Below are 13911 nucleotides of genomic sequence, written 5' to 3'. Positions count from 1 at the left end.
TCTCACTCTGTGATCTGGTAACTTCACGTTTTTTTTTCACCTTTGGCTGTTTCATATACGTGCAGCACAATGTTTGTTGATGTTCTGTTGTGGTAATTTTTTTTGTATTGGTTGTTTTCAATGTCAGTGGGTGTTGTTGTGTAGATTCATGAATAAGGTATTTTTTGAAAGTGGGTGAAGTGTGGGAGGGTTATGTATGTCGTGCATGTTATGGCCTGATTTTATTTCTTTGTTGTTGCCAAATAACCAGCGAAAATAGGTGTTTTCAGTACATGGTTTATGCGTTTTTGTCCCCTTTAGTGTAATGTTTGTTCATGTTATTTGGTTTTAAAATTTGTTATTTGGGTGTTTTACTTCCAATGAGTGTTGGTTTTTTTGTTTCTGGAATTGGTTCAATGTGGAAGGTATTTATTAAGTGTGTCATGTAATGCCAATTGTTATGTTATTATTTATTAATTGTCGTACGTGTTATCCGTCTAATGGTTCGATTACGGGGTTGCATTACAGGTATGGATGGTGTGTTGTTGTTGTGCACTTACAGGCAAACAAATGTTATTGCTCAGTTGCATCACGCGATGACATTCACACAGCTGGTCGATGAAATTTGTGGGAAGTTCAATGACTTGGTACGGGATACGGTGCATATGTTATGGGATGTCCCCGGGTATAAGAGGTTTAAGGTTGATAGCGATGACGATATCAAAAACATGTTGTGCCTTGCGAAGTCATTTGGGTTGAACCATTTTGATGTTCTCATTCAGCTTCGAGATGTTCCAGTTGGTGGTAACTACGGGGGTGCGTATTGCAATGAAGGTGAGAAGTCAAATTTTGGTAATCAGACGTTCGGTATGGATGATCAGAAGGATCTATTACCAATATATTGTCCTAATAAATCAAAGACGTTCTTGTCTGGTCAATGGGCATTCGGGATTAACCATATTGGACAATGTTTCGTCGATGGTGCTAATGAATTTCGGGAAATATTATGCAAGTATGCTGTCATGACCCCATTCCGCCCCTAGTAGAATGGTGCCGTGATGGCCAGTAATCCGAGATTACCGAAGGCCAACTTTCAAAATTCACACACAATCAGAGTATTATATATGGGGCTAACATGTGCGGAAGCAATATATACAAGCAATATATATAAATCTAATTAGTCCATAAGAGCTGTGCATAAGTCAAATGAAATGACATACATCTCTACATAACTTTACAACTTGAATATAAGCAAAATAAAATACATATTACATCTTGACTAAAAGGCTTCTCAAGCCGACATGTTCAAAATACATAAGCTTCAAGATTGCCGACATCCTCACTGCTGACATAACATGCATACAAGACACACATCTCGGCGTAGCCGACTTCTTGCTTGTTACCTACATATATATAAGGGGAGGGTGAGCTTGGATACTCAGTGAATGGTATAAGTAATAAAGGGGTTAAATGAATGATTCCCGAGGTCCTTGTCAAAATAGTACATATATCATAGCTTGTTCAAAACATGGGATGAATCAAGTTCATCAATCAAGTCTTGGCTTTTCAAATCTTCTTGGGATGTTTAATAACATCTACACAATACATGGGGTGATGACATTCCTGACAAAACAAACCCACCCATTCATAGACCGTCGGTGGCAAAACAAGACAAAACAAGGGAATAATCGACCCAGAATCGATTAGACAAATCCACCCGTATCCCAGACCGTCGGTGGGGCCATCCGTATCCCAGACCATCGATGGCAGAGATCTCTCAAGCAAGGGTGCAGTTGCATTATAGTCCTCTGCACTAAGGACTTTCCAAGAATGTCATCAAAACAAGATAATACTTGATATACAAAATAAGGGTAATCATTCATGCTTGATCAAATACTTTTCAAAACAAGGTAAAGCAAAGCTTATCAAAACATGATAACATAGCTTTATTAAAAATACCACTCACATAGTTCTTGGGACGTTAGGATCAAGGCAAAGGTCCAAGTCCTACAAACACATGACAAAGCCTATTGAATACACTCTTAAAAACAAGCTTCACATGAATGCAAAACATCTAGAGAAAACATGCTGGAAGTTAAAACACTGTTTTACACGTCAGGAAGACATACTGGGTACCAACCAGGTCTTTGCCGAGGTCCCACACCTCCTGGCCGAGGTGTGGTTACCGAGGCTTCGACGTGCGACTGCATGCCGAGGTGCGCACAAGACAAACTAAAGGTGTAAGTGATCATGCAAGGTAGGCCAAGGTGAGATACGATGCGTGGCCTAAGTGTGAGGTCTAGGTAAGAGTGATCTCGGCGACTACACTTAGGGAAGTGAGGTTTGGAGATCTGGGTTTCCACCCGTGAAGAACATGAAGAACATGAACATGAAGATCATGAAGAATATGAATGCTAAAATCATAACTTCTTTATTACAAAATCTGGGATTTCATGCTATGAGTTCGAAAACATGGACCTGGGTACCCATACTTGAAGATCATATGGAAACAAACACAAAAACATGGACCTTGGCATGAGCTTTCGGATCAAAACATGACTTTTCTTGAAGAACACATGAATACTATTTTCTCTTTCTAAAACCGAACTTCAAAGCAATGCATGGCTTACAAGTCATATTCAATCATGAAATGCAATAACACGAACATAAAGAACAACATGGGTAGATCAAGAATCTAACCTTAGAACACGGATCTAACGGTTCGATCTCTAGGGATCAAGCTTGGAAATCCACTCACCCTCAAGAACTCCTCTTCCTCTCGAGAGCTTCTCTCTCCTCTTTAAAACAAGGATATAACAAATGTTAGGTTTCTCTCTCTGTCGGTTGATTTAACACTCAGCTCGGACACGTGGCAACGGCTGGTTGGCTCTCCTAAAAAAGGTGATAGATTGATAAGACATGTGTAAGACAAAGTGTATCTAACAAGCTACCCGGCAAGGCACTCCGGCAAGTGATGACATCGGCTAAGGACAAAGCTTCGGCAACTAAGGTGACAATGACCTCGGCTAGGGAGGACAACACTGGACTAAGTTGTGCCACACCTTGGCCTAGATGTGCCACACCTCGGTCTAGGTCATACCACTCCAGGACAAGATCACTTAGGTGCAAAGGTAACGTCTCGGTCTAGATAATACACATCTCGGCCTTGGTGATGAACACCTTGGCCTAGATAATGACATCTCGGCCAATATGTCAGGGCGAAGGTGGAGGTCAAACAAAGTGGTTCCAAGATAAATTCTAGACTGAAAATGACCTTGGCTTGGAATGATCTAGGCTTAACATGACCTAGGCCTGGCATGACCTAGGCTTAACACGACCTAGGCTTTACATAGCAGGGAAGGAACAAAGCATGCAAGCAACACTTAAGCAAAACAAGACAAGATTCATGAATGCAAACTTAACAAGACAAAGTTATGTAAATAAACATGAACATGACTATGATATGAATATGGGTTGTTATATATGCAGTGGAACGCGGGTTTCAATTCAAGTATTTGAAGAATGATTCAGTTCGCATTATGGCAGCTTATAAGTTTGCAGAGTCCACAGGATGCGTGTGGTCGGTGCATGCGAGGGTGTTGTCATTGAATGGAATTTTATGTGTTAAGAAGTTGGATAGTGTGCACAGTTGTGGAGCTGCTGTTCGAACACATACAAACCCACGTACGGGGTCCGATTTGGTTTCAAGCGTTGTCGCAGATCGGGTGCGTGCTCAGCCACTGACGCGTCCTACGGACGTTGTTTTTGATATGAAAACTGAATACAGTTTGGATATTAGTTACCGGGTTGCGTAGTTAAGGGTCGAGAAAGCGAGAGGTGAAGTCTATGGAGATCACGCTGTGTCATTTGACCAACTTAGGTGGTATAGTGATTCTGTTATGGAAAAGAACCCGAACAGTTACATTAACCTTGAATTTCACCAACAAACTGGGAGGTTCGTTCTGTATTTTATATCCTTCCATGCATGTATAGATGGGTTCAACCATTGTCGGCCGTTACTTTTCTTGGACGGCACGTTTTTGAAAGGTAGATTCAAGGGGAATTTGTTAGCTGCTACCGCGAAAGATGGCAATAAAGGTGACGTATCAAATTTTTTCCCTTATTTTCTGCTTAAAAAAATTGTCACATTTCAGTTCCGATTATATTTTATGAAACTTTTACATATATATGTATTGCACCAAAGATTTCAAATGTGTACTCTATGATGTGTACTCCAGATATGGCTTTGTCTTCTATTTTTTGCAGGCTTGTTTCCGGTGGCCTTCGCAATTGTTGACTCTGAAAATCAACAAAATTGGGAGTGGTTTTTATGGAATCTTAAAGAAGTCGTGGGTGACGGGCGTACATTGATGTTCGTATCTGATCGTCATGCTGGTCTTTTGCAATCTATGCCAATTATTTTTCCTTCAGCACATCACGCATTTTGTTTGCTACATCTTCAAATGAATTTGAGAGACCAAATGAAATATGTTAACGCATCTCGTAAAGTTGGGTTGATGCGGAAGCTCCGAGAATGTGCTTATGCGCCTACTATACCATCTTTTAATCAAAAAATAGAGTTGTTAAAAGAGTGTAGCCCGACTGTGATTGAAAACTTCTTGAAAGACTTGCATCCATCCCATTGGGCTAATACGTATTTCATGTAAGTTTGATTGTACCCCTTCTGTATAATACTTTAATGGATTCATTTTTTTTTTAATTTATTATATACGCTAACATGCTTAGCAGTTCGTTTTTCTAAAAAATAAATTCGTGTTCAATTTTACTATCCCTTTTCAGGGGGCAACGTTATGGTGAGATGTGGTCGAGTGCAGCTAAATCTTTTAACAACTGGATACGGGAGGCACGTCATCTTCCAATTACTAGGTTGGTCGACATGATTAGGGGTCAAATAATGGAACAAATGGCTGAGCGTAGAGTCAAGGAAAGGGAGTGGACCGGCGTATTATGCCCGAAAATGGAGAAGAAATTGGTCACGGCGTATAATGACAGTAGGGGTTGGAGTGTTAGTCAGGCTGATGACAATGTTTGCGAGGTGCACAGCTAGCCTCTGTTTTGGTTGATGTGGCAAGGCGATCGTGTTCATGTTTCTAGTGGCAGCTGAATGGGTTTCCGTGTTCTCATGCTGTTGTCGCTTTTCGTAATAGTGGACAGAATATATATAATTCTATTGAAACGTACTATCGTATTGACGAATTCAAAGCTTCGTATAGCGGAACAATATTTCCGATTCCAACTATTGAGAAACCGGCATTTACGCCCAACGATTTTATGATAGCACCCCCAAAGGTTAAGCGTCCACCTGGCAGGCCGTAAACGAATTCTGTCAAAGGATGAGGTTGTGCAACGGATCCGATGTGGTCGGTGTGGAAAAATTGGCAACCATAATAGAAAGACATGCAAGGAGCCAATTTAGTAATGTTACTACAAGTTTATTTTCTCTGTCAGTTTGTGGGTGTTTTCCCAATTCATTGAACTTCGTACATTTTCTCTTTTTTTACAACATTGTTTCCCGTTAATTTAAATTCGGACATCACAACGGTTTCATGATGTGATAACTGAATATGGAGCACGCATGTTGGTTTGTTTTCACATGTTACCACATTTTTGCCAGACGCATTGTGCCCTACCACCTGACACTACATTTACCATTTCAATTAAATTTTGCAAAACCACATTACCCAACAACATTTTCTTTCCTCACCACTAGTTACGATGTGTGCTGTGCATTTACTGTTACACCCAATTCTAATACATAAACATGTTATAAACATTTTATTGCTTGTTCGTGGTGCTTCATGGATCACATGAAAAGTACATGTATTATGCATCACGTTAACAACTAAAATGTTCCCCAACTAATGTTTGCCAGCAAAAAATTCCACACATTTTCAATCACAAACTTGTCAACTTCAATGTAGCATCCTATATTTTTCATTTCTAAGTTCAACACCATCCTCTTCCTAAACACGATGACCACACTGCAAACCACATTAACACAAAAACCACTTACGTTTTAAATCACCACACATTACGTTCTGTACATACACACTTACGTAACTCAATACGAATGACGATACTCCCAATTACGACCCTGCCCATGTCGTCCAATTCAAACACTAAAATACAATCAACTACACAATCAACCCTAACCACACTGCGACTGCGTTAACTACTACACATTAAATTACACCGCCACTGCGACATCCTACGTACACATTAACCCAAAGCGAACCACACTACTTATTGTCCACCATATCTAACACATACACATTACAAATATGTCAAACCCATAAATAACATCATTTACAAGGCACAATGTAATGAAACACACACCAAAATTAATAATCATTATCAACCCTGCCCAAAAAAAACAATTAAGGTTTGGCCCCTGTTTTTCCAATCTTGCTGTACGGTATTTTTTGTTTTTCTCCAATAACAGTCACATAGCTACTGGACCATTCAAAAATCAGTACCACATAATCAAAATAGTTCCATATTCAACAAAAAAACAAAAACAAAAACTTCAACTAATTTATGCATTTCCACCAAATCAGTCAGGGCAGAGGCCGATTTCGGAGCCCTCTCTGTGGATCATTGATGAATGTCTTAACCATTTCTGCTCTAAACGCACTGGCTGTCATCACATCCATTGAACCTTCAACCTCCACGTTGTTTGCGTACTGCCGCATGATGAAGCATACCATAATCGCGCAGTCCGGTCTGCCAATTGCCAACACGTGAACACGTTAATCAACATTACTAAACCAAATACACAACTTAACAGACAACAAAACAAATTTTAATCGGAGTTCAAATATCAACATACGATTCCGGGTGTTGTTGAGGACAATCACCCAAAGCCTCCAACGGTCGGTCAATATTCTCTGATGTCACATCGACAACCGATTGCACTTTTCCTCGTACCCGTTTTGTGTAATCGACAACCCACTATTTCTGTGTCAAGTAACATCACCCAATCAGTCACACTGAACACACCTTATCACCTTATACGCATCGCACGCACACCTGACACACACATGTAATTACCAGTGATTTGTACTTACCACTTTCAGCAAAATGATCATCTCGACTGCCTCTACGCGTTTTGATTGAATTGTAGTGTGTCCATGTCCCCGAGTCTGAATCGTACACCATGGTCGTCCAATGATTCGCATGGTATATAGGGTAATGGACGTATCTGCACTCAGATGCAGCATTCACGTGCACGTTCAGGTAACGGTCCTTAGACGTCACGCTTGGGTTCCTCATCATATCCTACGAAAATTACAAAACAATTAAAACCCACAACTCCACTGCCCCATTATCCTAAAACAATTACATGAAATTAACAAACAATGTAACACTAAACATAATAACACACACATACCAAACACAAACTGCTGTGGAAGTAAGATTTGCTGAAATTAGCACAATTAACAGCTGATACGTTCTGTGAACTTTTTAAAATTTTAGCATATGCGTCAATAACCTAGCAACACAAATTATTCACAAGCTCCAATTACATTAGACGTACAGAACAATGCGCATAACCTTATATTTTTTAACGTAACCCATGTCAATGGTCTAAGTGGTGACATTCTCATATTGACAAAATCATATCATACTTACATTCCTGGCAGTCGCCCCCCATGCACAAGCGACTGGATGTCTTTGAAATTAACGTGCACACCATAATCAGCTACACTCCATATCATAGCTCTACACCAAATCACAATTACGTAAGTACAATTCAAATGCAATAAACAATTTAACAAAAAACCACAACAACTAAAATACCGAACGAATACGTTACCCATCCCCTTCAAATGTGCACACCACCTACAACAATTTCTGTTCATCTTCAGCCAACAATTTCCAAACCAGATACCGATTTTTCATTCCAAATCCAGCCCATGTTTTACGCCCTCCTTCGTCGTCTTCAATGTTAATTACATCCTCAGTTGTGTTGTTGCCTATATTGCCCTCATTCTTTGACTGCTTGCAATGCTTCACCAACCCAGGATACTCGTAATCTTGTAACCTCCACTCCCGCCTAGCTTTGCTTTTCACACGCCGCACCAATGATGTGATGTTTGGTTCCTCAATATTCACAAAGTCTATTACCCTGTCCACCACACCGCTGCCTGGCCTGTCAAGAACATGGTTAATGTTCGAATTGTTTGCTACTTCGGCTGCGTTACTTGTGCCATCAGAATTGCATTTAACTTTTTCCTCCGTTGGACTCCATACCCCGGCACGTAACGTTGACCCTGATTTACAACACCATTATTTCTCCCCACCATCACATTGTCCCCACCAACAATGGTATTACCTACATCGACATCGACATTACATGCTTCGTCCAATTTACAACTGTTACGCACGACATTGGAGGCGTTACTCACAGGACTATCCGTCCTGTTTTCATTATAACACTGCGCAGTGAACTCACACCCACCCCGTCGGTCTAATGATGTACCCTGACTTTTAGTTATGTTCCTAGCCAGTTGCGTTACCTCGTGCGCCTCGTACTCGTCAACCTGGTTCTCCAACCGTGCTATTGTTGTTTTCATCTCCGATAGGAGGGCATTCAAACGTGCAATTTCAGCATCCTTCAAACTTATGACAGTATCGAACCCCATACATAAATTTGTAACTTGTGAACCAAGTGCGCGCTCCATGCTCGTAACCTTACATTCAAGTTCACGCACACGTTCAACTTTTTGCCTCAATTCTTCCTCCAACTCTGCTACTTTGTCACGCGCTTCACTCATTTTATTGCTACCACTGACTGCTTCCGGATTTGCATCCTTAGCTGGTTACATGGTTGACAAATCCAGCAGATCTGGGAACAATACTGGCCACCATTCATCTCCTACAACTGCGCCCAATCCACGCTTCGTAACAAACTTACTGCCTCCATCGTCTGTGTCTGCCTTGTTAGTCATTCCGCCTTTCTGAACATGGACCCCTGCAGATGAGTCCACTTGCCAACAGTTAAAACTTGCCTCTACAACATCATCACGAACATCTTTACGTGGCACACCAACATTCACCGACAATGGCTGTACGTCAAGCACTTTCCCTTCTGTCCTCATACATTCACCACTGACCAATGTCGTACCTACTTTGTATTGTTCAAGAATTGTCGCCTCCAGTTTACCGCACCTTACCTGCCAAACACGTTACAAAATTGTAAACCAGTCGAACACGTACCATCCAATAAAACCATACAAATCATCCTCCCATGTCATACCTCAAATTGTCTTCTGCGCGTCAAGTCGACCCCTTCCATTTTGGTTGTCAAACTTGTAATGTTCCATCTGCAGAATCATGGCAGCACACTGTGTCGTTCTGGTTCGATGATGTTGGTGTGCTCACAAATAAAAAACTGCATTACATTTGCAAACACATTTATGGACATCACATACTAACAAACTAATACAAACATGACAGTCGCTAAAAAATTAGTACATCACAAAAATGACACATTAATTTACGAGTAAAACGACAACACATCCGGTTACCCTTTCTGGCCGATTATGAAACTCGTTCAGTGACGCAATTAACGCGGCACGTATTGCAGCAGCCCAATCATACAATTGTATCGTACTTAGTTTGTCAATAACTCGGACAAACGCCCACCCGATAGACTCTCCGGTCGTTGTGAAAAATAGCTTCGCACATATATATAATGACAGCAGCTTCGCGACGTCTCCTCGTCATTACAACTATTTCCCTGTAATGCATAATCTAATAGTTCTTTAATTTTTTTGCACGATATCCTCCCCACAATGTCGCAGCGACGCTGAATAAAATCAGACGGTGGCCTCGACCTATGAGCTAAATCAAGCTGGTCCACACTGCACTGAATGCTAAAAACAAGTCGGATATCGCTTCGACGCAATGGAACTCCTTTCCCCCCAATGTAGAATTTTTCATCCTCAGGATTGTATGTCTGTAGTATTCGGAACACTGTCTCATTGCATTTCTTATATGCATTGGGCGACAAGTTGTGTGCGGATGGAATTAATCATTGCCCAAAATGGTGTTCTTCGCAGTTGTCGTTCATGGGCTTCTCTCAAATTCATTTCTAACATAGTTTTGATAATCCCGTTTATATTAGAACGATACGCCAGACGCGCGGTGTCAACTACCATTTTCTTCATTACATGGACATTCTATTTTTTTCCCTTGAATGGTATCTTCCCCTGTCTTTTCACAACAATCGATTTTGACGTGAAATCAGAATCGCCAGCGTCACGTGCCACACCAACACTTTTTTTCCGCGGCGACTGCCTCAAAATCACCCCTGCACAAATAACAAACAGCACTGAGAACAGAAACAACCCAAAGTTGAAAAACAAAACACATACATTCTACACTGTCAAATTGCCATAATCAACAACAACAAGACCACGACACATTAAGACTATCCACCCAAAATAACATCATCGCCAACATCATACCTAACATTGTACCAAACACCCCAGAGTTGCACAACAACACATTTACATTGCACAATGCGACCTTGCCATAATCAGCAAAATCGCAAAAATAGAGACGTTAATACCCAACATCATACCCAACATCGTTCACATTGCCATAATCAAGAACACCATCAACACAGACACATTAACACTGCCGAGCCAATATAACATGAACCCCAACATCTTACCCAACCGCCTCGAGTTACACAACAAAACACGTATATTCTACAATGTGACATTGACATAATCAAATACATCATGAAAAAAGATACATTAACATCGTTAACCCAATACAACATCGTCCCAAACATCATACCCAACATCGTCATACAACCAAATATAACATCCCAACAAACACACACCCACAACCAATCTCAAACATAAACAACCAACATAAACACTACCCACATACCCACTCAAACTCAATAACAACATTCCCCATTCCTCCAAAACCACAATTCCCTCAAAAAACAAAACAACAACAACAACATTACTACCCCACAATATTGTAGTCCATATCAAACGAAACAACTTCACAAATCAAAAACAAAACGGTCAAAAGAAACATACCTCCACTCCTTGCTGTCATTCTCAGACGTGCCCTCATGTAACACCGCCTTCCAATCTGCAGTACACCTTATCGCAAACGCAGTCTGATATCGAAGGGTAGGACGCCTTTTCGCTTCAACCCCAATGTCTTCCCGCTGAACGTCACCACCACAACGTTGACAATTTAATTAATATTAGGGTCTCCGTAATGTAGTGTTACCTCGCCCCAAACAGATTTGCCTTTCCGATTTCGGATGTAGATTTCTTTCTGAAAACCCCAAATCTTTCCTTCAAACCAAACCTCAACATCGCCGAATAAGGAACTACTAATGCAACAACATTAGAAACTGCTGCCCTTTTTCCGTAATTTCACATTACTAAATTACCAACCTTGCCCATTAGTCTTACCACTCACGAGCACAATGTATATGCCCTCAATGGTCAATTCCCTTACAATGGGACTGTTCAGTTTACAAGAAAACATTTGGGACTAAACAGTGTATAAGTTGTTAATTTGGGATTTATTGGTGCATCACCTAAATTTATTTTGATGATTTATTTAATTATATTTTAAATTCAAAATTTATTTTGATAATTTATTTAAAAAAGAAAAATAGAATTCAAAATTTATTTTGATGATTTATTTAATTATGTTTTAAATCCAAAATTTATTTTGATAATTTATTTAATTATGTTTTAATTTATTTGAAAGAGAAAAATAGAATCAAAATTTATTTTGTCCCATTATTTCTCACCTAAACTTTTATCCTAAATATTGTTTGAATGTATTTAATATTTTCTTAAATTAGGAGTTCATTTCAACCCAAAAATAATGCCCAAATCAGAGGTTCAAACAGCCCAAAACAAAGGTTCAAACAGCTTAGCACAGCAGCAGGCCAAAAAGTTCAAACAGCCCAGCACAGCAGCAGGCCAAAAGGTTCGAACAGCCCAGCACAGCAGCAGGCCAAAAGGTTCAAGTGGAAGATATTCAAATTAGTAATGATGGAGTGGGAGATATTCAAATGAATACAGTGGCTATAAACAGCTATAAATTCAAACGAATACAACGGCTATAAACGGTTATAAATTCAAATAAATACAACGGCGATAAACGGCTATAAGTTTCATTATATATACCAAAGCCTCTAATGTAAACAAGTTACAAAAAATCAAAAAATATTCTTTGATCTATAATCACTCACATCTACTCTCTGAAAAAATTCTCTGAGATGTGTTCTTCAGTTTTTGTTTACATCCTCTTTCATAAATTATACACTGAGACGTATAGCTTTAAGCCCATCTTTCCTGTGTGAGGTTTATAGAAAAACCAAAACTTCATTTTTATATCTATCTTTGAGAGATAATTCTTGAGCTTTCTGTGAAAGCAAAAACACCTTCTTTTCAACCTTGTAAGAGTGTAGTACATTCAGTGTTCTTAACTTAGAAAGTTTGTGTAAAATCTGTGGAGGATTGCTCCATCTGTGAAAAGGTTGTTAGCACCCTGTGAAGCTGGAGTATAGTGGAAAATCTCAAGTGAAGCTTGAGGAGTGAACGTAGACTGAGTTGAAGCCGAACCACTATAAATTGGTTTGCCTCACTTTCCCTTATCGCTTTATTTTATTTAAATTGCCGTAGCTATATTTCACATTTTCACTATGCTAAAATCAGTAACTGACATAGTTGTTAGAATACTTGTTTTAATTATTTCTATTTCATTAACTATATTTATCTATTGTACTAGTCATAATTTTTATTAGGGTATTATTATTTTTATTTGTGAAAACCTAATTCACCCCCCCTCTTAGGTTGTTTTTTGGGTAACAAAGAGGATGAAAATATGAAAAAGATATAATTTTCCAAAATATGCTGAAATAGGCCTGACCGCTCGAGCCACTACTTGGTCGCTCCAGCGGACGACACAGTTTGCAAAAATACTAGAAGCTCGTAATGTTCGCTCGAGCCACCAATTGGTCGCTCGAGCGGTCTGTAAATTTTATGGGTTTGAAATTGAAGATTTGAGCTTCCAAACTTTGTTTCAAAACTTAGGCTCATGGTTGACTCAATTTAAATATGTAATTTCATTAATAAATATGAACCTATGACTAATTTTTAAATTATAATACCAAACCCTTTTTTAATTTGTCAAAATTAAACTAAAATTCATGAATATAATGATTCCAAAATTTTCTTCCTTTTTCTTATAAAACATGAAATTAAAGTCATAGAGCCCTCAAAAAAATATTTGCATGCATGAAATTCAAATCAAAATCAAATCAATTCAATTTGTCCAAATTTAGATTTAATTCATTTTCTTCATATTAAACCCAATTTCACACTCGTAAATTCTACAACATGAATTAAATCTTCAAAACTCTTGAAAACCTATGATGCATGTAAAGATGGAATCCAATTTCATGATAAATAACAAAAATCAAACTTAAATGACGAACATTACTGGGAGCTCATAATGTTCGCTCGAGCCACCAATTGGTCGCTCGAGCGATCTGTAAATTTTATGGGTTTGAAATTGAAGATTTGAGCTTCCAAATTTTTTTTTCAAAACTTAGGCTCATGCTTGACTCAATTTAAATACGTAATTTCATTAATAAATATGAACCTATGACTAATTTTTAAATTATAATACAAAACCCTTTTTTAATTTGTCAAAATTAAACTAAAATTCATGAATATAATGATTCCAAAATTTTCTTCCTTTTTCTTATAAAACATGAAATTAAAGTCATAGAGCCCTTAGAAAAATATTTGCATGCATGAAAATTCAAATCAAAATCAAATCAATTCAATTTGTCCAAATTTAGATTTAATTCATTTTCTTCATATCAAACCCAATTTCAGACTCATAAATTCT

At 38.9% G+C, this 13911-nt stretch overlaps 1 protein-coding gene across 1 annotated transcript; it reads left to right on the top strand.

The window, feature by feature from the left end:
* Positions 1-479: 479 nt before the first annotated feature.
* Positions 480-5316, top strand: LOC145810053 (uncharacterized). The gene is made up of 6 exons (XM_082907522.1): positions 480-960; positions 3469-3704; positions 3795-4077; positions 4246-4642; positions 4780-5035; positions 5095-5316. Exons 1-6 carry the CDS (start codon positions 480-482, stop codon positions 5314-5316), a joined length of 1875 nt encoding a protein of 624 aa, XP_082763648.1.
* Positions 5317-13911: the final 8595 nt, after the last annotated feature.

Source organism: Camellia sinensis, chromosome 1, assembly GCF_055761805.1.
Source record: "Camellia sinensis isolate YWXY chromosome 1, ASM5576180v1, whole genome shotgun sequence".
NCBI lineage: Eukaryota > Viridiplantae > Streptophyta > Magnoliopsida > Ericales > Theaceae > Camellia > Camellia sinensis.
This window is presented reverse-complemented; position numbering and strand designations above follow the sequence as displayed.